This window comes from Salarias fasciatus, chromosome 16, assembly GCF_902148845.1.
Source record: "Salarias fasciatus chromosome 16, fSalaFa1.1, whole genome shotgun sequence".
NCBI lineage: Eukaryota > Metazoa > Chordata > Actinopteri > Blenniiformes > Blenniidae > Salarias > Salarias fasciatus.
Genome location: NC_043760.1, coordinates 1,723,359 through 1,747,010, shown reverse-complemented (window position 1 = coordinate 1,747,010; position 23,652 = coordinate 1,723,359). Strand labels below are relative to the sequence as shown.

The 23,652-nt window shown below is 52.0% G+C and overlaps 2 protein-coding genes across 9 annotated transcripts in view; both read right to left on the bottom strand.

Annotated features, from left to right (window-relative positions):
• LOC115403736 (mitogen-activated protein kinase kinase kinase kinase 4-like) overlaps positions 1–7,208 on the bottom strand; it is a 59,572-nt gene extending 52,364 nt beyond the window's left edge. For all 8 annotated transcript variants that reach the window (XM_030112728.1, XM_030112729.1, XM_030112732.1 and 5 more), the window contains exons 1-2: positions 6,952–7,208; positions 6,646–6,711 (exon numbers count right to left, since the gene is read on the bottom strand). In XM_030112728.1, coding sequence (XP_029968588.1) covers positions 6,646–6,711; positions 6,952–7,008 — 123 coding nt within the window. In that variant the 5' untranslated portion in view covers positions 7,009–7,208. The remainder of the gene's footprint in view (positions 1–6,645; positions 6,712–6,951) is intronic.
• A 3,862-nt stretch (positions 7,209–11,070) lies between these two features.
• On the bottom strand, positions 11,071–23,121 carry lonrf2 (LON peptidase N-terminal domain and ring finger 2). Its single transcript, XM_030112742.1, has 12 exons — positions 21,598–23,121; positions 18,215–18,333; positions 18,001–18,123; positions 17,651–17,806; positions 16,091–16,316; positions 15,878–15,980; positions 15,676–15,790; positions 15,441–15,562; positions 15,129–15,315; positions 14,914–15,048; positions 14,684–14,833; positions 11,071–12,693 (listed from the first exon to the last, which is right to left on the bottom strand). Exons 1-12 carry the CDS (start codon positions 22,340–22,342, stop codon positions 12,535–12,537), a joined length of 2,340 nt encoding a protein of 779 aa, XP_029968602.1. The 5' UTR covers positions 22,343–23,121; the 3' UTR covers positions 11,071–12,534.
• Positions 23,122–23,652: the final 531 nt, after the last annotated feature.

Below are 23,652 nucleotides of genomic sequence, written 5' to 3'. Positions count from 1 at the left end.
GAGACGCCGGGACCCCGCCCCCCCAGCGAGACCTGCTCAAACCTCAGTGGGCTGGAGGGAAAACACGCTGGAGAGGCGAATCCATCTGGTTTCACACAGAACCGAGTCACCAGAACATCCTGCCGCCCCGCTCCGTCAGCCGAGGAGCTGCAGCTCATGATGAGGAGGATGACCGTTTCTGTCCATCTGCCTGTCAGGCGGCGACACAAAGGACTTCCTGTTCACAACAGGCTGCTTCCCTCACAGCAGACCAGGGGTGTTCAACCTGCGGCTCTGCAGCGGCTGCATCAAGCTTTCACAATAAGAAACGAGAATGAGCATTACACTTATTTATACCACACTTACACACCACAGCACGAACCGCCACGCTCGGACCAAAAGGGATTCGCAAGAAGGTTGAAGACGGCTTTGCAGAAAATGAAACCGACTTTAATCAACGTGACTCCTGAAACTCTGCAGGCTCGTCTGAAGACTTCCTCAGTCCAGTCCTTCGGGACAGGAATACACTGAGCTAACAGGCGATGGCGGCGGCGTTCTGCTGAAAGAGACGCTGTGGACGAGGCGTCTTCACCGCTCTGTGGTTTGGTTTTGTGGTTCGACTGTCAGTCTTCATCTGCCTGTTTTCTACCGGCTGTCAGTAGCTGTATTTCACACGGGGCTGCAAAACTCCAGAAAATACTCAAAATTAGAAACTCTGAATAAACGGGAATTTATGAGAATAAATGAAAATAATCCAGGAATTTACTGAAATGAAGTTTTAAAGCTTTTCATGGGAGCTTAGTTAAATCGCTGGAGAAAATATAATTCAGCATAATTCTGACTAAAACAACCATATGTGATGCAAACACATCTGAAAATCAAATTCCCACATTTGAGCCTGTGAACTGCACGAAGTAACGTAAGTTTGGATATTGTGTTGTAAAATAATTCAATTTGATGCATTAATAATGTTTTATAGTTAAATTTGATGCATTGTGTTGTAATATTTGATATTGTAAATATTTGATATATCATCATATTTGATGAATTAATACTGTTTAAGGTACAGATATCACACATGAACGTTGGATCGGTTGAATTTCATCATGGAGATGCAGATCGGTGATGAAATCAGGACAAGAATGGCGAAGGATGAAAAACAATCCCAGCAGAAGTTGCAGGCCGGATTTCTGAGCCTCACACTTCTCCAGCCTCAGCGAAGAGCAGCAGACGAGTTGACACCACAGAGACCAGGCTCAGCCGCGAGCGGCGCTCCAGACGGACCAACGCCGGACGTTTCCCTCGCTCCGCTCACCACTCCATCCTGAGGCCGAAGCTCAAACATCTGACAGAAACGGCTGAAAGCTCAGCATTCGCTTCTCGCATAAAGAGAAAATGAAGGTTTCTTCGGATAATTCCACTACAGTGGAGGAAACGTTAAAGAGCCTGCTGAGCAGGTCAAGCCATCAGATTTTAGGGATTTCGCTTGAAAAGTGTTGATAACGTTGCTGACGGAACAGAGATGGAGGGAGAAGTGATTTTCTGCTGCGAAGCAACAAACTGGAGCGGCAGTGGAACTAAAGTATGAAAAAAAAACCAGACCGACCAAATGAAAAGCTGGAAAGAAAACGATGGCAGAGGAACGGGAACAGTCGGGAACAGTCGGGAACAGTCGGGAACAGTCGGGAACAGACACGCCGACGAGGAACTGAAGCTAATTACATCCAAAACGGCGAAGACGGGAATTTTAGCAGAACTTCATTAAGAGCAGAAAATAAGGTAATAATCCTGATCAACCCTGACCTTAATTCCTCCTCCTCCTCTCACCATGTGCCATCTCCTGCAGGATTACAGTCCCTCCGCCCCTCCCCCCCCCCCCCCCCCCCCCCCCTCCTCCCAGCATGAGACCGGGGTCGAAGACTCGGGAAGTCCAGGAGCTCCGGGCCTGATCCTGCTGCTGTCCTCTTCCTCCCCTCCACCGTCCTGATCACCAGTAACTCGCTGGTTACTGACGCGTGATGGAACTCCGGCGCCGTGCTGGTGAACGACGTCCCCGCCGTCTCCGGAGACACTGAACCACCTGCATGAGGAACATCCTCCAGCAGGACAACCGGCGCTGAACCACGCTGAACCGGCACGCCGCCGTTACTCGGACAGAGCGGCTCCTCCGGACGCCGCGAGGCGGGAAAGTGCTGGAAGCGCCCGGAAGCTGGAGCCGAAGCTGAGAGAGGCTCCGGCTGACGTGTGAAGGCTTCCTGTGAGAACCAGCAGCAGCGTCCGGGACCCTGACCCACATACCGCCTCGCCCGGCTCTTATTTTTAGACCGGCGATGGCCGGCGGGCCGGAGCCGGTCGCCGCTGACGGACTCATCAACAGCAGGACCGAGGACGTCGCCTCCACAGAGACGGCGAGGGGACGAACGGGGACGGGCGGGATTTAACCTGAGGCCGGAAAAATGGAACCAAAACCAAAACCTGCTCTCACCGTTGAAACCCACGATGATCTGGAGTAGAAGCAGCTTCTGCCAAATACGGCCTCAAACCAGCTGACTGGACGCCGAGACGCTGCAGTCCTGCTCCATGTGACCTCTGACCTCCGCTGCTTCCACTAAACCCGGCTGAAACAAAACGCTTCAGGAAGAAGAAGACGATGTTTTGTTTATTGAGTAAAGAACTGAATCCATTTAAATCAGCGATTCTCTGGCTGACATGAATTTGGAGGAAACGGATCTGATGAAGGGTCGAGGATTGTTGATCAACACGTGGTTCCAGGACTTCTCGGCCAGCTGGGATCAGAGCGGTGAGTGAGTCAGCTTCCTCTTCCTCTCCCTGCTGCCGGTGTCGGAGCGTCTGTCTGGAAAAGCTCGCCCAGCTGATCGTGCCGCTCGGTCCTGAATCGCCGGAGTGGAGCCGCCGGTTCACTTCCTGCGCCGCGAAAGGTCACGGCCGACATTCCCGGTGTGAATAGCCGGAAGGTCGGCGAGCCGGCGGGGCACGAGCCCGCCGCTCCTCACCGCTCTGCAGGGCCTCCACTTCACCCGGCCGGGGCTCGAGCACGGCGCCCGTCGAGCCAGCATCTGAGGCGTGGGAAAAACCAGCGGCGGCAGGCGGAGCCGCTTCAAACACTTCCTGGTTCAGCGGTTCTGGGCGGCGCCGCGGTGAAGCGTGTTAAACGGGCTCAGCAGCGGAAGCTGCTCCGGCCCGAGTCCCTCCTCCGGTTCCAGTCCGACTCTAAAGCGCCTGGAGGAAGACTTCTCTGGCCTGGAGCCGTTAGTGTCTGAGTGGTTTTCTCAAGGAGAGACACTGAGAGTCAGAAACGGCTTGAACCATTTCCCCGAGTGCAGGGGGGGGGGGGACCCGGGACTTCACACTCTGCTGTTCATCAGTGTTTGGCTTAACTGGTCTTTTCTTAGCTTTTCCTTAAAGAACCATGTTTGCTCCGAGGCGTGAGCGACGAGGGATCAGAATCCATTAGATCCACTGGCTTACATCACGTGAGAAATGGAATTTTAATGCTGTGAAAAGCAGCTGTCATTTCAAGGGTCGTTTCTTCTCTGCTCCCTCTCTTCCTGCCTGCCCCCCCCCCCCCCGGGTCTTTCCATCCCACAGCTGTTGTCGGTGTGTCGTGCACACAGCTGCAGCGCGGCTCAGTCACTCGCTCTCTGCTGTCATTGGTTAGCCTGGAAATCCCAGCCAATCACAGCAAATCAAACGCACATGTGCAGAATCTAGCATGCACGCACGCACACACACACACACACACACACACACGCACACACACGACTCTCTGGCTCCACGCTCTGACCTCAATCGTTTGTCGGCCTGCTCGCCTGGCGTCAGGACCGAGTCCCTCTGATCGGCGGAGAGCCGAGCGGCGGGACATCAGCAGCTCCTCCCTGGCGGTTTGGCAGACCGCACTGGAGCTTCTCGTGGCCCAGTTTTAGTCTGCGGGCCTCATGTTTGACACCCCTGTTTCAGGACGAGAGCGTGAAGTCGCTGCCGACTCGTCAACACGACGTGTTCCTGAACCCCGACCTCTTCCGAACTAGAGACTCTCAAACATGCAGAAGCTGATACACACACATAAAACACACACACACACACACACCCACACACACACACTTCAACGACTCCAAGGCTGGAACACACTTCTCAGCCTTTCATTGGAGCCTTAACGAGCCCCCTACCCCCACACGCACACACACACGCACACGCACACACATGCACACACACACACGCACACACACACGTGTCAGTGGGTCAGAGGGAGGAAAGGCTGATGATTCACCGCCTCCTCAGGAACTAAACTCAAAACGTCGAGGTTCATTTGTGTTCCGGAGCACCGGAGCGTTTCCACGACGACGCCGTCCCCGGCTGGAACCAACCGCTCACCGCCGCCGTCTCCCCGCCGCCCGGGAGAAGCCCCAAAACCCGGGGATGGCAGCAACATGACACCCAGACCCGACCGGGCTGCTGGGCCGGACCGCTCCCGGGGCAGAGGGGGGCGGGGCCACCGGCCGGGAGAACCAATGAAGGCAGCCGCTCATTTATCGCTCAATCATTCGTCACATGACCAGAACTTCATCACTGACAGGCTCAAGAGAATGAAGCTTCACCCCCACCCGCCCCCCCGGCCCCACCCAGCCCACCCGGCTCCACCCCCCGGCCCCCCCGGCCCCCCCGGGCCCTCGGCGGTGAACCCCGGCTCTCCTTCAGGGCTCTTCTTGCACTCTGTAATTTCCTGGCGTCTATCAGTCCCTCAGTTATTTTCTGGATGTTTCCAGCGATCGCTGCCTCCAGACTGCAGGGTTCGGCACATTTAACCTCGGCTGCAGTTAAAAATACATCCCCGCCGTCAGAGCGGCGGTTCACAGGAGATCAGGCCAGCAGGAGCAACGCCTCGTGAAGCCATGATGTCTGAGCTGAAACAGGACGGAGGAACCGCAGAACATCCTCAAGTCCCAGAAATTCAAACGAAGGCTCAGAAAACTGCAGATTTCAGAAAGTGTAGCAGCTGGCTCGTGACGCTGGCTCTGTGCTGCGAACGAAGCCAAGAATACAAGAATCTGACTTCTGCTGCACCACCAGCAGACGAGCTTCATGACTTTGTGAATGAAAATCTCTACATGCAGAATAACGGCTCACAGCGTTGGGCCTGGTGGAAGCAGACGCGGCCTCTAAAAGCTCTGAACTTAAAACGGACATCTCGTGAAGACGGCGCTCATGGCGGATCTCGAGGCTTCAAACTGAGCAGACGGCGCGGATCTACAGGTCTGCAGTCCGTGACCGTCCTCAGGAACAGCTTTCAAAGCTTTTACGACGAGTTCAGCGGCGATCTTCAGCCTCCTGCCGCCGTCCCATCCCCTCTGACCCGGCAGGGTCAAAGTTCACCTCAGGCAGAATCCGCCGCTCGCAGCATCTCAGCGGAAAGTTGAACTAAACTTCACTGAACATTGTTACAAGTCCCAGTTACTCTTAAGCTGCACTGTACTTTCTGTCAGTTACTTACTCGTGCCTTTCCTTCGTCCTGTCACTGAAACACATTTTCCAAACGGCTTCTGATGCAAACGGAACGGCGACACGTTAAAAACGACCAGAGTAGCAGCTGCACAGCCTGCAGGTCGAGTCCGAAGCCCAGCTATTAATGTCCAAGAGCCGGTGTGCAACTGGACACATCCAACAACATACAGCGACTCCAGCCACGGCGAGACGACCCAGCACGGCGAGGCGGCAGAGAGCTCAGGGCTCCGGCGGATTCCGCCAGATGTGCCTCATCTGCACCGCACTTCAGACTCGGGTCGGTTTCCTCGTCGAGAGTCACATGGATTTGTTCCAGCAGGTCTTTATTTGGCTCCTTTCGCTGCTGTAATGCAGCAAGGAAGCAGGACACACACACCAGGGTGTGTTTACAGCCCGGGCCCTCACAGCTGGACACGGCGTTAAGACACACACACATCTTCCACCACAGAAGCACGTTTTTTGGTTTTTTTCACAGAAGCGTGTGCATTGTCTCTCAAACAGAAGCCAGAGCAGATTCCATCTCTACCAGGCAACAGCAGGAGGATGTCGCTGCTCAGGTGGAAATCTGGGATGCAGCACCAGCTCTCCATCATGTGGGCCTCCTCTCCACTAGGATGAGTGTGTGAGTGTGTGTTGGGATGAGCAGGCCTATCCCCATTAATGCAGCACACAGCCACTCCAGCGAAAGGCCTGCTGGGCAATGGTGTGCACAAATGCGCAATGAAACACCGCCCACCCAATGGCGCACAAGTCGGTCAGCGTGGTGAGGAAGGCCGTCACGCACGGATTGGGTTAACCCGACGATCGGAGCGCAGCGTGCACGGTGCAGGGAGTGTTTCACCGGGGTGTGGATGAGAGGAGGAGGAGGAGGGAGCGGGAGGAGGGACTTTCTGGGACCAAAATAGGAATCTTACAATGATGTTTGCATCGCTGCAATAAAAAATAACGACTGGATGAGCGGCGTGGAGGCCAGACCGCTATCAGGCAGATAATCCAGGCCCGGGTGAAGGAGGGGGGCTGCTGGGGGACATGTCGTCTACCTGGGGCCACAGACACGGATGCGTGTTCGTGCTCCTGTTTCCACCCAGTTTATCCCTTCAGGCCACCCGGAGCCGAGCGGAGCGGGACGCGGAGGCGCAGACCCACCTTGTAGACTTGTCCATAGGTTCCGTTTCCGACCACTTCCACGAGCTCGAAAATCCCAGCAGGATCCTGGATTTGAAAAGCAAAAAACAAACAATTAAAACACAAAAAGATTCATTGATCCGCTGTAGGATTCTGATCGGGTTCGCTCGATATAACAGCCGGCTGCGCCCGGCCGGCCTCTGCCGGCGGATATTAGACAAAGAAAGGCCACGGCGGGGCTGCGTCCACAGCGGCTCGCTGCTCATCAGGCCAGCTTCATGTTTCTGCACAGCGGCCGTGTGGACATGTCCACGGAGACACACTCACCCTGAGGGATGCCAGGTCTATATCCACCAGACTTTTGGCCGGGGAATCGTTCGCCATTTTTGCGTGAAAAACGGTGATAAATCAGCGGGGAAACGGCGCGTTTTCAGTCTCGATCAGGCGGACGGCGCGTGTCTCATCCTCGTGCGGCTGCACTTGTAATCCTGCGGTTGGTATTTTATGTCCACAGCGCGATTTTCCTCTCTTTGTGGTGGCAGACAGACGCTCCGCCGCTGCTACATACCGACCGACTGCCGGGGCTCCGCCGCTGCCCGCTGCCCGCTGCAGGCCCCGCCCACGGCCACGCCCTCAGAGGGCTCTCGACCTCTCTCTGTCACGCTCTCTCTCAAGGCCACGCCCCCACAGGCTCTCGACCTGTCTCTGCCACGCTCTCTCTTTAGGTCCCGCCCACCGACACGCCCTTACCAGCCCTCGACCTCTCTCTGCCGCGCTCCCTCTCTTTAGCCCCGCCCCTCATCCTCATTATGAGGCTGTTTCAGCTCACCGTGGATGAATCCTCCCTGACCGCCTGACGCCGCAGGAGGGTCACCTCACATTTACTGTGAAGTCTGAAATAATCCTTGACTTTATTCAGTTGTGCTTATTAAGGAGAAGAATCCTGGCAGATACAGCATCACTTCTTAGCATCGGTCCTGGTCCTGGTCCTGGTCCTGGTCCTGGTCCTGGTCCATATTCTCCTGGTCTCGCGGGTCCATCACCCTTGGAGAACTCTTGTAAGCCCAGTAATGAACCCTCATTTCAGTCAGTTGTGTTGAGATGGAGGAACTGTGGTAAAATAAACTGTGTTACTATTTTTACTAAGGAGTAACTAAAGACATTTCCCACCGTTACAACGCCATTTCCGTTACTGCCAGTAATGCGGTCCATTGCTGTCACTCACCTCTTTCGGCTTGGTGTTTCCTCCTGCAGAGTCCAGCTGAGCTGATGTTTGTACAAAAAGAAGGAACCGTATTGGTGCAAAGTGAGTCACGTGACATAACAGAGCTACAGCCATAGAGGACCATGATTGGTCCAGGGCGGCTTTTAATTGGAATTATTAGCATCAAAGTGTTGATGTTGCTTGTTGATCCTGGGATGTGGGCTCTTCCTGTCTTTGTGAGGCAGAGCTGTGGACCAAGCAGGACTGTGAGCTGGGATTCGGTTAGTTTGACCTACTGATGATGTGTTGTTGAAACAATAAGAATGACGATATTTACATGAAATGCTTCATAATGAAATAAACATGATGCACTTTACTGTGTTTTATGAACAAAACTAAACAAAAATAAACAACACTGCTTTAAAACCAATAGATTGTTTCTAACTCCTCAGTCAGGAAAATTCTAAATGATGTCATTGTCTAATTTGCATAGCTGCTTACGGTATTTGCATATCTGGGTCAAATTAGATGATGACGTCATTTAAAGGGAGACATTGTTACAACTTCTCAATCAGAAAAGTTCCAAATGACGTCATAATACAGAAAACAGGAAGTGCATTGATCATTAGAGCGGATGGAGATACAGCCATAGAGCTGATCATTCAAAGGCAGCTTTCAAATGGAAGTGCAGTCAGTCATATGCATCGACTGTGTTTTATTATCGTTTTACAGATGTAGAAATGCTATCTACACTTACAAATGAAGTTTAGTGTGTTTTCTCATCATCACACAGCAACATTTGAATAATTGTGCTTGATGTAGTGTTTCCTGTTTGTAATTTATTCTGTCAAGTGTCCATTTATTCCATTAATCATATATTCAGTTTTATAATCGAACCTGCACCTTAAAGTTCCACAAAGAGGGGATCCAAGTTCCTTGACTTACTTAAACACGTTTTTTTTTAAAGTAATGCAATTGTTACTTTGCCCAGTAATTAGTTACTTTCAAAATATTATAACTCAGTTCCTCACTCAGTGACTTTTTTGGCAAAGCAACTAATATATAACTATAACTAATTACTTTTTAAAAGTAACTTTAAAACACCGGTTACAACAGGGACCTGAAACGTGCAGGCCGATTCAGCCCCCCCGAATCGCTTCCTATCAAGTTTCAGTGATTTCCATATTTCCTAAACACTGCAGTATAAATGTAAACCTTTCTGAAAATGATGCATTTTCACTTGAAACTCTAGTCTGCTTTTTGGGTCCAATTAAGATGTATGTGTTTTTTTTTTGTTGTTGTTGTTTGTTTGTTTGTTTTTTGTGTGTGTACTACTTTTGAATGTTTAGTGTATTTGTGCGCTAATAAGCTTCCTTATGTTTCAAACGAAGCATATTTTTGATTTTCATTCAGTCTCACAACAAATTCAGCTGCTGCCTGTTTTCGTGAGTTTTATTAGTTCTAAACTCAAATCAATTACTTTAAACTGGGTTTCGTCAGAGAAAATACAAGAGGAACTACAAAATACCTGCAAAAGATAGGAAGTGTTGATGGCGCCACCTAGAGGAGAACACATGAATTGGCCTGATCATGAAATATTTCTCAGTGAAAAGTTTAGGATTAAGAGCAGTGACATATTTCTCTCTCACACGCACGCGCGCGCGCACTTGAACCCATGGAGGTTAACAGCTGGCAGAGCAAACCACTGCACCACCACCGTGCATCTGTGTGAAAGTTTTTCTAAATACAAAACTGCAGCTGCTCATTAGAAAGAGACATTTCCATAACAGACACTGATAAAGATTCTCTCCTGAGTCAAACTCTTCGCTGTTTTCCTGTTTTCATTTCCGCTGCAGACAGAAACGTGAGTGGGGCTGCGAGTCCTCCGCCATCCAGCAGGGGGCGCTGCTGTACCGCCAACCCACTTCCACTGCAGGTTTAGCAGGTCAGTCACAGGTTTACCTCAGCTCGTCTCCAGTTCATCAGGAATTCAACAGAGGATCTTAAAATCATCACTCAGCGTGACAGTTCACACACTCACTTCATACCTGATATCAAAAGTTTTCGCACATATTACAAAAAGAAGCATTCTATTAGATAGAATAAATCTAAATTTCCTTTTCATTTTAACCAGAAATTATGATTTACAAAATGAGATGGAGTGTGAGCAAATCTATTTTCACTTAAAGACTATTTGTTCAGCCTCATCCTAAAATTAGGATTAGCAGGTTTTGGACAAAATGTCACAGTAACAGTCAATAATGTATTTTTAAAGGCCAATATCTTAGGAATTTTTTGCTGTAAAAAGCAAATACTACAATTTTTTGGAAGTTTTATGTCTTCCTGCCCTTTTTCAGACACAAATAACTAGTTATCTGTGTTATGTGTGTGTGTTGTGCAGGTCTGTCTGATAAATGTCTACTGTCCATATTTCTACTGGTATAAAAGATGCTTTTTTAGTTTTTTGATGTTTTTATGACTTTCACATACATCTGCTGTGAAATGACGAGAGGATGAGCTGTCTCTCTGGCAAAACATGTTTTATGTTAATATTTAAATCTTTATTTTAGCCATAAAGGTCGTCCTCATGGAAAAACTTCATTTATATTTATTTTATGAAAAAACATGAGTCGAATTTTTTCCTGCAGACGTCCTTCGAGTCCGTCTCAACCAGAGATGCTGCAAATAGAGCCTCTGCAATGGAAACACTGATCAATATTTCAGCCATGATGTCAGTGCTGTCCTGTCAAAGTGGGCTGCATTATAGCGCGCGCACACACACACACGCACACACACGCGCGCACACACACACACACACACACAAACACACACACACACACACACACACACACACACAGGATTAATCAGCACTGTTCCTTGTCACCGGCGGATCAGTGGCGGCTCTGAAGCTCCTCCTCCAGCTCGTCACGTGTCGCTGTAAACGGCTCAAAGCGTCCCGTCGAGCAGAGACAGCAGGCGTTAGTCTGTGGTCACGTTTCCTTCTGGAGGCGGGGCTAACCCGAGCCAGGTGTGTGAGCTGTGTTCACCTGAGGGAGGACACCGAGTCACACCGGCCTGGAAGAGAAGCAGGTGAAGGTGCAGCTTCTCCTCCAGCCTGTTCAAGAGACTCACAATAAGGCCGAAAGCCGACAAGTTTCTTTAAACGTGTTATCAGTTTTTTTGGCTCCTCGTTCAACTAAACCTAAAAACAGAGAAAGAAGACACCACGTCAGAGGCAGGAGTGAATTAGTTTTTGTTTTATTTGCAATAAAAAATAGGTATAAGAGCTCCCTTTACAAATACAGGAGGGAAACGCAGCGGGCTGTGAACAGGCTGGGATCCAGATGAGCCCCGAACATCTGGAAGGACAGAACTCTACACAGACCAGGCGTGCACGTGCACGCGCACGCCGCTGACGCAGAGGGAACCGCCGCATCCACACGCCATTCCAACCGATGGGACCATTCAATTCCTCTGAACTGCCCGGAAGCCTTTAAAGTGCTGGGGTCTTCTTATAAACCTAGTTTGAGAAGGAGGCGACGGAGTGGGAGCTAAACTTCCTGCGGCTGGAGCTTCGTGCTACAGTCCTCTATCAAAGTGCTGGAAGAACGAACTGCAGGGATCCAAACCGCCTGCAAACAACCGTCCGAACACTCGGAAAACATGGTGTTTTAGTCCAAATCGATGTGAAGTCTGGCCGTGATGTGACAGAAGCTTTGTGCAAATCAACTTCTGCTTGTAAAGGTGAAAAAGAATCAGACGGCTAAGAAAACTCCGCAGCACGGATGTGTGCACGTACATGAACCGGAGGAGGATTAGCAGAGAGGAGTTGAATGTTCCTTAAATAAAACATTGAAAAGGCCTCAGAGATACATAGAGAAACATGTAAATCACTCGAAATGAAAGAGTTCACCAAACACAAACAGGAACCAAAGAAATCTAGAACTACGGGAACCCCAGAGATATGCTACAGCCGGACAGGAGAGGCTCACAGGATCCCGTTTTCCTCTGCATTCTGTCCTCATTCCTCTGAGCGACCAGAGCTTGTGCGGGAGCTCGGCTCACGTCGAGTTAAACACACGAAGCTGATTCCATAAAAACCAGGAGAAGCTCAGCGGCGGCCACGTTCGCAGAGCACGAACAGGATGTGAAGGAAGGTTGATGTAATGCTGCAGCGGCACACAGGGTGGCAGCAGTGAGCAGCTGCTCCTCGGTGCCCTCTGGTGGCGTGAGGCGGTACTACAGGTCTGACCGGCGCAGCTTCTGGGACTTTCTCTGGAACCTTGATTGTTTTTTTGATCATTTTTCGTGAAACCCGCTGAACAGACGTCGTGTGACGGAACGTTCTCCGCCGTGGCTCAGAGGAGCAGCTGCTGCGGCGCCGACGCGCCCCCCACCGAGCGCCGTGTGGTCGGGCGCATACATTCAGTTGTGCGTTGCCATCATGTCATGGGCTCATTTTTTGGGGGGGCGTTCGTTTCATCCACCTGCTGTCCTGGTGTGAGGGGAGCCGCTCAGCAGGGGGTCCGTTCCTCCAGACGTCAGAACCGAGGCGAGGCGGCCGTCCGGGAGAGTCTGAAGGGACGAGCGTGGTCGAGGCCAGAGGAGCCCGGGATGAGCTCATGAGGCTGGGGGGGGGGGGCACTCGGGGGAACCACGCTCTGTCTTCTGAACTGCATAGATGCGAGAGGCGGCGGCGGCGGCCATCACCGCGGCCTCTTGCGGGTGACGAAGATCAGGACTCTCCTGATGGCGATGAGCCGGTCTTTCAGCGACGTCATGGCCAGGATGGTGAGCTGGGCCCGGTTCTCCAGCGGCAGGACGGCGAGCAGCCACCAGCACCAGGCTGGACCGCTGGGACTGGCCTGCAGGACACACACACACACACACACAGCTTTCTTACTGCAGAGGCTTCTGAAGGTACACGAGATAAACTACTGATTAAAATCACAAACTTCTCATCTTCTGCATCTTCAAACGTCTGAAAGTTTTCCGTCTCAAAAGAATCGGACTCGTTTTGACAGAATGAGCAGCTTGGAGGGTTCAGGTGGAAAGAAATCAAGTTTCTGTGTGAATCCAGGACTTAAAGGTGCTGTAGGCAGGATTTTGCTAGTCAATGCTAATTTTTCTGTTTTCTTTGGATTAAATGTTAGAGTGTCTATTGAAAATCCTTTAGGAGTGTAGCGTAACTGCACTACCGCGAGGGCGCAGCGTTTCCATCTGTCTCTGTTCTGAGCTGAAAAGGAATCTCGACGGCTCCAGGTATCTTCGACCAATCAGAAGAGCCCCTGAGGCTCTAACCGTGACTGGTCGAGGGGCGTTCGTCACATGTTCTTGTGGGAGGGGCTTAACTTGCGTAAGGGCGTGATGTCAGAGAAAATAGGACAGGATTGGCTGTGCTGGGTTTCAAATCGCCATCTTGCTTAGGTAACCCTAAGCAAGATGGCGGAGATGCTGAATCCTGCCTACAGCACCTTTAATCCCTCACAGATGATCGCCAGGGATGTTTCCAGGCAGAGCGTGTCGATTCAGTGACCTCTGACCTGGAGGTCATGCTGCTCCCACCTCATCCGGTCCACAGAGAATGAAAACAGACTGGGAACGTCGGCGACTCACTGCTGCCATCTAGTGCTCAAACTGTCAAAAGACGAGCCTCCATTGAACGAGCCCGGCCCTCCAGACGGCCTCCATGCTCAGGGCTTCATGGGAAAACAGTCTGGTACCGCGCCAACTGAATCTGACTTCTGCCCGGCAAACTTCTGCCGGGCCAATCGCAGCCCACGAGAGGCGGGAGTTAGCGATGCGTCATATTATACCCCCTCAAAACAATCATGGTGGCGGCCGCAACACAGCGAGGCTTTACCACGGCTCTGTCTGAAGCTTTGAACGAACTGAATTTGGCTCTGAAACCACAGCAGGAATCTGCTCTGGAGGCTTTTCTTTAACCCCAAATTCCACCGGACGCCAAAGCGCCGCACCGCGTCCCAGAAGCGCTGCGCGCCACGGCACTGATGATTCGCTTCAGGTCGCCGCTTCTAAACGGCGCGGCGCTGCGCTCCCGGTGTGCGTTAACTTCAGGAACAAGACGCGACGCGTCGCTTAAGCGTCCGGTGGAATTTGGGGGTAAAACGGACGTAAGACTCCACGCCATGATCTCATGTTTTGGACTACAAAACTACTACAACGGAGCGCTGCGTACATCGTGTTGTCGTTGCGTCACAGCCTCGTTTCTTGGATTGGTTCTCTCCGCTCAATAGTCCCGCCTCTCGTCAGCCTGTCTGAAATGAAGCCCCAGTGGCGCCGTGCCAGACTGTCTTGTTGGAACACATGAAGTCAGTCTGGCATGCCAGGCTAGCATTGAACAGTAATGTTCATTTAGAGTGTTTCACATGTAAGATCCAGAGACGCTTTCTGAGCTACACTGTGATCGGTGACTTCTATCAGACTGTTTGACATCAGGAGAGTCAGACTCGTTTCAGTTCAGCCCAGTTTGACCTGGAGCGGGAACATGGTGACCCTTCATGCTTCATTTGTTGGTAAACGTGATGAAAAATAACTAAATAACTAAATAATTACTACTGAACATGACTACAGCCCCAACATGGATCCAATTTTGAAGCAAGTTTCTGTAAAACAGTGCAACGTCCGGAGAACTGCAGCCTGCTGCTCCTGCCTCGCCCTGCCCGCCCGGCTGAGCGGCTGCCGGTCAGTTCAGGTCGTTTTCCTGCTGATATCTGGCGTCTCGCTGTTGGACTGTTTGCTACCCTTGGCGCTCTGGCGGCCGGACCGGAGCCTCCGGTGGGCCGGTTCTGGCCCGCGGGCCTCGTGTTGGACGCGTGGCGGGCGGCGGCTGACCTGCGGGTCGGGGTCCTTGCTGGGCAGGTGTCCGAAGTGGCTGAGGATCTGGCTCTTCATGTTGTCCTTCAGGGAGGTGAACCAGTTGCTGGCCTGCTCGTACACCGAGTCGTGCAGCTTCAGCAGCTCGGCCAGCTCCTCGCCCTCCACCTGGTCAAAGGTCACACGACACGCGGCGTCAGTCTGGAGAAGGTTCTGACAGCGGCGGCGGCGGACCTGGCCCCCCTCACCTTCCTGTCCTCCAGGTACTCGATCTTGGCCGTGTTGTAGCCGTCTCTCTGGCCGTGGCTCAGCACCTTGAACCGCGACACGCCGATGGTGTCGACCACGGAGCGGCCGTCCGGGAAGAACTTCACGTCCCGCACCTGAAACGGGGACGGCGCGTCAACGGCGGGGGCTCGGCGCGGACCCGGGCCCCCCCGGCGCGGCCGGGGCCGCGGCTCACCTGCAGCATGCAGCCGAAGTCGGCGAAGCCTTTGAGCTCGTCGGCGATGCACATGCCGAACTGCTTGGTGCCGGTCTCCATGGAGCGGCGGATCATGAGGCGGTAGCGCGGCTCGAACACGTGCAGCGGGCAGGGGATGGTGGGGAAGGCCATGGTGCACACGAAGATGGGCACTTCCTGGTTCAGACTGCCACAAAGAGAAAGAGCACCGTCAGTGAGCTGCCGCCGCGGGCCAGGCCGCCGCTGCGCGCTGGGCCGCCGCCGCCGCCGTGGGCCGGGCCGCCGCCACCGCGGACCGGGACCAAGACTCACTTGGACAGCTCCTTCATCTCCTCCTCGTGGATCTTCTTCCTCTCGGCCAGCTCATCTGCCAGGTAGCGCTGCAGCACCTCCTCCGTCAGCAGGGTCTTACTGTACCCCCTGGTGGCCAAATACTGCAACAACAACAGACAGGCAGCATTTTACCGGCTGACAACAAACTGAGCCGAACAGCTGAGCGGTGTGGCGTTCCCCTGCAGAGGAGGGACCCTCGGTCCGGCTCTGGTACCTCAGACAGGTTCTCCTTGCACAGCGGGCAGTTGGGGTTGTGGTCCAGGCAGCGCTCCAGACACTTGAGGCAGAAGGTGTGACCGCAGGGCGTGGCCACCGGCTCGTAGAACAATCTGGAGGCAGAGCGGCCGTCAGCAAGCAGGAGCGCTTCACGTGTCGACACACTGCACGGACCACGCTGTGTGTGAGTGTGTGTGTACCTCATGCACAGTGAGCACTCCATGTCCCCGCTGTCTAACAGCTCAGCAGGAACCACCCGTCCTCCTCCGCAGGCCGCCGCCGGCCCAGCGCCACTGGTCCCGTCTGCAGGATGAAGGAGGAGTCAGGTGAGCTGGTCTGAGGACGTTCAGCCATACAGCGACTCCGCCGGAGCCTCTCGGCTGTGTTCCGGTGGAATGGAGGCGGACTCTCACCGGCCCGGAGCAGCTTGACGGGGGGGCTGAGGGCCGCCGAGGCACCGTCTCCGCTGTGCTTCCTCTTAAGGCCACTGGGGGGTGCCGGCAGCGCGGCAAGGACCTCGGCCAGCGTCTTGGTGCTGCCCTCCTCTGCGGCGGCGTCCGGCTGAGCGGGAGGCGGGGCCGACGGTCTGGAGGACTCGTCGTCCACCGGAGCACTTTTAGCCGCACCGAGGTCCGAGTCCTGCAGGAGACACCTCACCTTTAACCAGGACGACAGCAGGCATTGTGGGTAGTTCATGAGGCAGGGTTATCTTCACTCTTCGAGCCACTCAGTGGATTCAGTTTACTCTGTTCATCTCCTCCAGCTCTCCGAGCCGGTCCAGATTCTTCAGCCGCTCTACATTTGGAGTCACTTCATTTTTAGCCTCTTCAAGTAATTTCTGCCATTTACCTTCCTCTTCCTCTTCGCTCTACCGCTCATTCTTTGTTCAGGCCTTTTTAAGCTGCCGTGTCAGCCATTTTTGCCTCTTCCAGCCATGTTTGTTGGACTATGCAGCTCATCCAGAAAGTATTCAACCCCCTTCCCTCCTTCCACATGGTGTCGTGTTGCAGCCTTATTCCAAACGGATGAAACCTTCCTTCTCTCAGTCGACATGCAGAAAGAGGCCGTCTGGTCGCAGCGAGCCGCAGGCTGCAGACCTCTGACACCTTAAAGTCACTCAAAGCTGATTTACTGCTGAAGTTGCCCGAAGAACTTTCAGACTAAAGGTTTTCCTGATCAATCGGTCTGTTGTGTTGCTGTTGGTGTTTGGGGAGATCAAGTGTGTGGCCGCAAGATGTAATCAATTACTGCAGCACAAATTAGTTTAAAGTGAAAGCTTCTAATTCTCAAATGGCGTGACATTCAGCCTAAAGGTCAAACCAGAGACTGATCTCACTAATTACGCAAACGAGGGAAAGACCTTTAAATGTATTCCAGAGAAATTCAAGTGGAAATCAAACGTCTCGCATCTTTAGAAACAGCTTAAACGTCCATGATTTGACAGCAGGTCACTCCAGACACTTGACTGAAGATCAAATCCTTCAGATGATAACTCACACAGATGTATGAAAAAAACGGACTTTTTAAAAAGTGTATTTTTCATCATTTTTGTCTTTATTCTTTTCAGCCCAGCAGAACGATGCCATGCTGTCTGCCACAGAATGAGCACTGCAGCTTCTAATTAACATTAAATCCTCAATGAACGGCCGTTTGAGTCAAAACACCTGCTTTCCCTGGTAAAATACATTTTCTAAAAAAGTATTTAAGGTCATACTTTGACTACATTTGGTTCAAATGTGATTAAATGAGCTTCATTTGATGTTTGTTTTTATGCTGTGAGTAAATCTCATTTGGACCGAGTCCAAACAGGAAGTCTGGCGCCGCCTCCAGGCCGGGGCAGGAACTGCTGGCGTACGTGTGTGTCGAGTATTCCAGTAAGCACACACTGAACTTTGTCTATTTCTATTTCTGACTCCATCAGGTGTGTGTGTGTGTGTGTGTGTGTGTGTGTGTGTGTGTGTGTGTGTGTGTACCTGGCACAGCGAGCCCGCCCTCTGTGTGAGAGGCCTCAGAGACCGGAGCAGGGCGGCGGGCTTGATGAGGCGGCCGGCGGCGCCGCCCTGCAGCGGGTGCAGCGGCGTCGGCAGGTCTTCGTTCTCGAACACGGAGGAGAAGAGCTCACTGAGGACCTGAAGGAGGACCAGAACCGTTCCCAGGAGTCAGAAACACAGTCTGCTGTCACCGTCTGAGAAAACCGACGGACCAACAGCACCGCCTAGTGGCCCAACAGGCTCACTGCCGCGCTCTCAGCGTTTCTGTTGCCGTGTAAACGGACAGCTCCTCATAACGGGGCCGTCTGAACTCGCTTCAGGGACTCTCTCACCTTCTGCGCCTCCAGTTTGACTTTGGTCCATTCGGGCTTCAGCGCCACACATAGGAGATACTCCTGCAAGGCCTCGTCGTTCTGCCCCGCTCTGGTCAGCGCCGCCGCCTTCAGACAGTGAGCCTGAAACCACCAACAAGTAGGCTCAACGTTTTCCCGCACTGGCAGAAACCCGGGGTCCCTGACCTCTGGTTTCACTCCAGGTGTGACCCACCTTGGCCCAGAGAGGCTTCATCCTGCAGAGGCTGCTGGCGTCCTGCACCGCCTGGCTGAAGCTCCTCAGCTCCACGTGCAGCTCGGCCCGTCGATACAGCAGCCTGCCTGAGGACGGCACTGCACGCCACAGGGAAACACACACACACACACACACACACACTTATTTCTCTTCTCCTGGCAGTGGGACAATAACGTAACACGTGGCACGACTCTGACGAGCTGCAGCTCATACCAAGTATGCAGCAACACTGAGTTGTGCAAGTGGAAAGTAGTGAGTGTGTCACGCCAGACGCACGGCTCATTGTGTACTCTCTCAGATGATACTGTTGGATAATCTGGGTGTTGAGGACATGATACGCCCTCGCTGGGCACCGGACCCACGAAGAATAAACCGGCAGCAGCCAGATCAGTCACTGATCCACTGAGTCCGACACTCAAAAGGGTTGTTTTTTGGTTGGTTTGGAAGTGAATGTTTAACAAAATGCTGATTCACAATAGAGGAAGAAACAAACACTGCCAATTAAAATAAATAACTGGATTAGCCTGAAAAGATGTTTAAATGTAACTCTTGTCATTGTTTTCTCATGTCAAGAATCAAACTAAGCAGCAACAGTGATTAAACAACCAGAGGACAGACTGATCATTAGCAGGTTTGCCTCTGGCAGCGTTAGGGTGGAGATTCCTCCGCCCGGAGCAGAGTCAGCTCAGGTCAGGCGAAACACAAACAAACAGACGCACGTGTGAGCTGCGGATCGGTGACTTTAATAAGAACAGGCGTCATGTGACGCTGCAGAATAACAGCTTCATGAGTTGCGTGCAGATTTCCAGTCATCCAGGCTGCAGCGAACTCTTCAACATCAAGATGTTTCACTTCACATCGTAAAACTTCTCCGTGGATTCAGGATTTACTGAAGTCTTTTTTTAGAGGCTCCCATCTGGGCCGCCACGCAAACCGTTAACATTTCAAACAGAGATCTTTTAGCAGCACAACACTGAGACCTGAGCAGAGACGTTTGCGATGCTGCTGGAAAACCAGCAAAGCCATGTGATCGGGTTGATAAAACACAGAGTGCAGCAGCTGCAGGACTTTATGGCACATTTCACCCAGACGGTTTCATTACAATTGGCTCTAAGTTGAGATTGTAATAATTATTGGGAGTAAATGTTTGGTTTAGTGAAAATAGAGATTCTCATGACGTACACTCTGCACCACCGCAAAGAAAATGTTTGAAGTCGAAATTGGAAGGGGATTTTGGCTCTATTCTCCCAGTCCACACCGCTCAAGATGAAACTGGGCTGTTGGTCCCAGAACCAACCCGAGTTTGACTCTGCTGGCATTTATCACACTAGTAACTGATCAGATGAAGAGGTTAGAAGTGGAGGTGAAACACCTTCCTGTTGCTGTTGGGATGAAAGAAGATCATCTGACTGAAGTTCACTTGGAACCATTCTGTTTTAATTATATTACACTGCAATGCCAGAAACAGCCCTGTTGGTTATGTCTGTAAAGCAAGAGGAACTAAAAGTTTTTAATTCAAACTGTGCACTCACTCCATTGCACGTTTTTATGAACAACTCCACATCAATAAAATCCAAACGAATGAAGGCCCTCAACTACCAAAAACATTAAACTGTGAATTACGGTAAAAACCTTCCGGAGTTCCTTCTGTTTTCTCCCTGTCTGTCCAGATGACCTGATTAACCAGAGCATCCCTGTTGGCTTCAATACGCCTTATAACCTACTTACAAACTTTTGTATTAGCTGGAGCTCAGAGAACACAACTGGCTTTTCTACTGCAGGTTTAAAAAACCCGTCAGAGGAAGAGTTACACAGCGACACACTGGCAGATCACAATACTGAAAAGGTGAGTTGGTGCAGACCTCATGGGACGTAAACGGATACAGGATTGAAGTGTTCTGCACTGGGAAACGTGAGAAACTGTGGCAGCTCAGTGTGGCGTGCTCTGAGAGGGAAATACACCGATGGAGAGCGTCAGGCCTGGATCAGTAGACAGAGCGCTCAATGAAAATCATTGCATGTAATCCATCTGTCATCACTTTCAGCATAAAGATCTTAGTTTAGCCTTCCACAATAGCTCCAGCTGATCACTTCCGAGGCGGCGCGACACCTGAGCACATGCATCTCAGCACGTGTGTTCAGAGGTCTGAGTTCCGATTCACAGACAGTAATGCGGTTCATCCAGTCGGATGTGTGAGACCGGACATGGCCTAATTCAGCCTCAGAGCTGATCAATACAATAGAGGCACCTTAATAATCCCTTTTATTTTCTTTACCAGAGTGCAGACTCCAGAGAACGATAACAGCGTGTCACGTTTCTTTTTATTGCTTGCTTCTACTTCCTGATTACTTCCAAACATAAACTTTGATTTTTATTACGCCCTGTTCCTGAGATTCTTCACAAATAAAAGGAAAAACATGGTGGAAGGTGGCGTTGAAAAGGCAGAGGTTTGCTAATCGGCGTGTGTTCAGAGGGATTGGGTACACTCATCCTACATGCCAGACAGCAGAAGGATGCCTGCTGTCTCTGTTGGGAAAACACCGCCTGGCAGAGACAAAGCTGTGAAAGCACTCTGTGCTCGTTTCATCCAGAAGACCTTCAGCACACAGAAGGCATGAATCAATATTGATCCGGGGGAGCAAAATATCTGAAGCACTGCCACGGAAATCTATTGTTCAGTCACAACTGATTCAAAGAATCAAAAGGGTGTAAATATCTCAGAACTAATGGGACACTGAGAAATAGGCCAGATGTGGGAGGAGGAGGAAAAGGGAGGGGGGAGTGTTAGTTAACTTTCTTTGAGGACAGACTATGCAACAAGCAGCCTGCCCTGACCTATAATTAATGAAGCTTGCTAACATTTTTTTCATCATGTGTCACCAGAACTGGGTTTGGGCTGAGTGGATGTAGAGCAAACTTTACCGACGTCTCCCGCTGGTCAATGATCCACACCTAAATGTTATCCAATACAACTTATGAAACTGCACTAGTAAGGAGCTGAATGAGGTTATTGATGAGAGCCTCATCCTGACAGCCAGAGACACCTGGATGTGTGTGTGTGTGTGTGTGCATCCCCTCCAGAGAGCCAATAAAGACTCCAAAACAAGACAAGTATATTTAGACAGGACATTGTGAATGTGGAGGGGGACCTGAGATGTGTGCTACTTAAGTAACGAGGGGCTTGGCGTCATGTAATGCATGACTTTATGCAATGTGAATGGGAAATAGTGGCGCCCCCTACCGGTGACACCGGGAAGCGCCAGCAAAAAGTAGGTCAGCTGCACTTCGTCGTTTCATTTTACAGCTAAAAGAACCCATTCAGAAGGTTTTCGGCCCTCTCGTGAGTGTCGTGCGTGCTCACCTAGTTCCACGGCTGCATCGTATTTCTCCAAGGCACCCGGAAGGTCCTCCTTTTTCCACAGCAGCTCCGCTTCCACCCAGAACTTCCTGGCTCTGCTCTCGGTGGCGAACAGTTTGTCCAGCAGGCCGCTCAGCACCACGTTGAGCCTGCGGCCGTTGGGCAGTTTGTCCTTTGAGCTCAGCTTCTCCTTACACTGAATACAATCTTTAACCGAGTCGTCCTCGATGCAGTTCTTGCAGAAAGTGTGTCCACACTCCACTGTCGTGGGTTCGTGGAGGAGACACCTGCAGAGGCGACAGGAGAACAGGTCCAGGGCTTCATCCTCTTCACCCTCGCTGTCTTGAGAGCCTCCCTCCCCGCTGCTGCTGCTGGGACAGTGTCCATGAACAGCCGCGGGGATGCCCAGCTCTTTCTCCCGCAGAGTCCGGGTGATGGTGTCCACCAGGAGGGGCAGCTCCTCCGGGCGCAGCTTGCCCAGGCTGGCGGCTGAGCAGTATGAGTCCAGCGCCTCGGAGATGCGCCCGGCGCGGGCCAGAGAGTCGGCCTTCCTCAGGCACAAGCCCCGATCCGGCTGATGGAGGTCTGCCAGCTGGGAGCTGTAGATCTCCACCGCCAGGCTGTAGTCCCCTGCCCGGTTGGCCTCCTCCGCCACCTCCAGCATCTCGGGGCAGATCCCCGCGGCTCCGGGGTTGGAGAGCGGGTGGACGAAGAGCTCGCCCGGGTGGGACCGCACTGCCGTCTCCATCTTCAGTCACACACACACCCGGGAGAAGTTGACAGGTGATCTCACAACTGAAGCTAGAGCGTTAAAGCCCTCGAACCGAAGCAGACCTCCAGCCGAGAGCCGCTCTCAGTGGTCGCCATGGGGAGGAAGTCCGGCCCGGTCCGGCTCCGTCCGGCGCCTGCGGAGCTTCCCCAGCCCCGAACAGTCAACTCGACCCCGGGGCGGAGTGTAAACAGCGGCTCCGCGGAGGGTGGAGGTCGGTGTATTTACCGACTGAGCCCACGCCTGTCTCTTAACACTGGTCCACACCTCAAAATCACCACAAACACAGAAAATGTCCCGTTTCTACATTTTCGCCGGAGAGAAGAATCCGCCGAGCTTAACAAGTAAGAAGCTTAATGTCCGCTCGCGCTAACTTACAGTCTAAACACTACAATAACCCGTCAAATGACAACTTTAGGAATGTACACCGCCTCTCAAGTCCAAAAAGTGAAGATTTGATCTAATTTGCTGAATTTAAAGACACTTGAAAGATTTTTTTTTTCTCCGCCGCGGGATGTTTTCGTTCCGACCCGAGAAAGACAGCTAGCTTACGGTTACAGCTGCTGATCAACTAGCTCGGACCGACCGACCTTCCGCCGCACCGCCTCTCGTCGATCGACCTCCACGAAAACCGAACACGTTCCGAGCCGACGCCCCGTGAGGTTGAGGGTTCGCCCCGCGTCATGTTCTCCCTCCGAGAGGCGAGAAGGAGCTGGTGAAAACACAGCCGTGACCGACGGAGTCCATCTTGGTGGCTAGCCAGCTAGCTTCGACTCCTTCTCCGGGGTTGGGGCGTCACGTGACGCGCCAGGCGGCCTCCCATTGGTGGATAATGTGGCTCACTTATATAACGCAGTGATGTTGTATAACCTCTCAGACCGCACTCCGCAGTGAATGAGTCCGTAACCTCACTGAAAACACCTTTAATATCTGCTTTATTAAACGTTTCACACTCAACACAGCCACGGGCCGTCTTAAGATAACACGATACGCAACGAAGCTGCACTTGTTGGCTGCTTCCTTTAGCTTTATTCCACTTGCAGCTCAGGTTGAGGGACTGATTCATTCATTTATATAATGCTTTATATAAGCAGCATGAGGCCTGGCTGTGCAGTCGCAGTTGCAATGAGGACAACTTTTCTATGTGGCGCACTAATCATTTCATAAAGGATCAACATCTTCCTGAGATCCAATGAGATGTTTGTGGTGGCAATAAAAAGAAAAAGAAAACAAGTGTGACCCACATCAGTCACAGTAAAACCACATGAAGGCACATTCCTTCACATCAA

Excerpts from the sequence above, each read along its gene's own strand:
- lonrf2 (XM_030112742.1), bottom strand. The coding sequence starts at position 22,342 with ATGGAGACGGCAGTGCGGTCCCACCCGGGCGAGCTCTTCGTCCACCCG. Across the intron at positions 15,316-15,440 it reads GAGATGAAGGAGCTGTCCAA|TCTGAACCAGGAAGTGCCCA; the intron begins GTGAGTCTTGGT and ends TCTTTGTGGCAG. Across the intron at positions 15,049-15,128 it reads ACTTCGGCTGCATGCTGCAG|GTGCGGGACGTGAAGTTCTT; the intron begins GTGAGCCGCGGC and ends TCCCCGTTTCAG.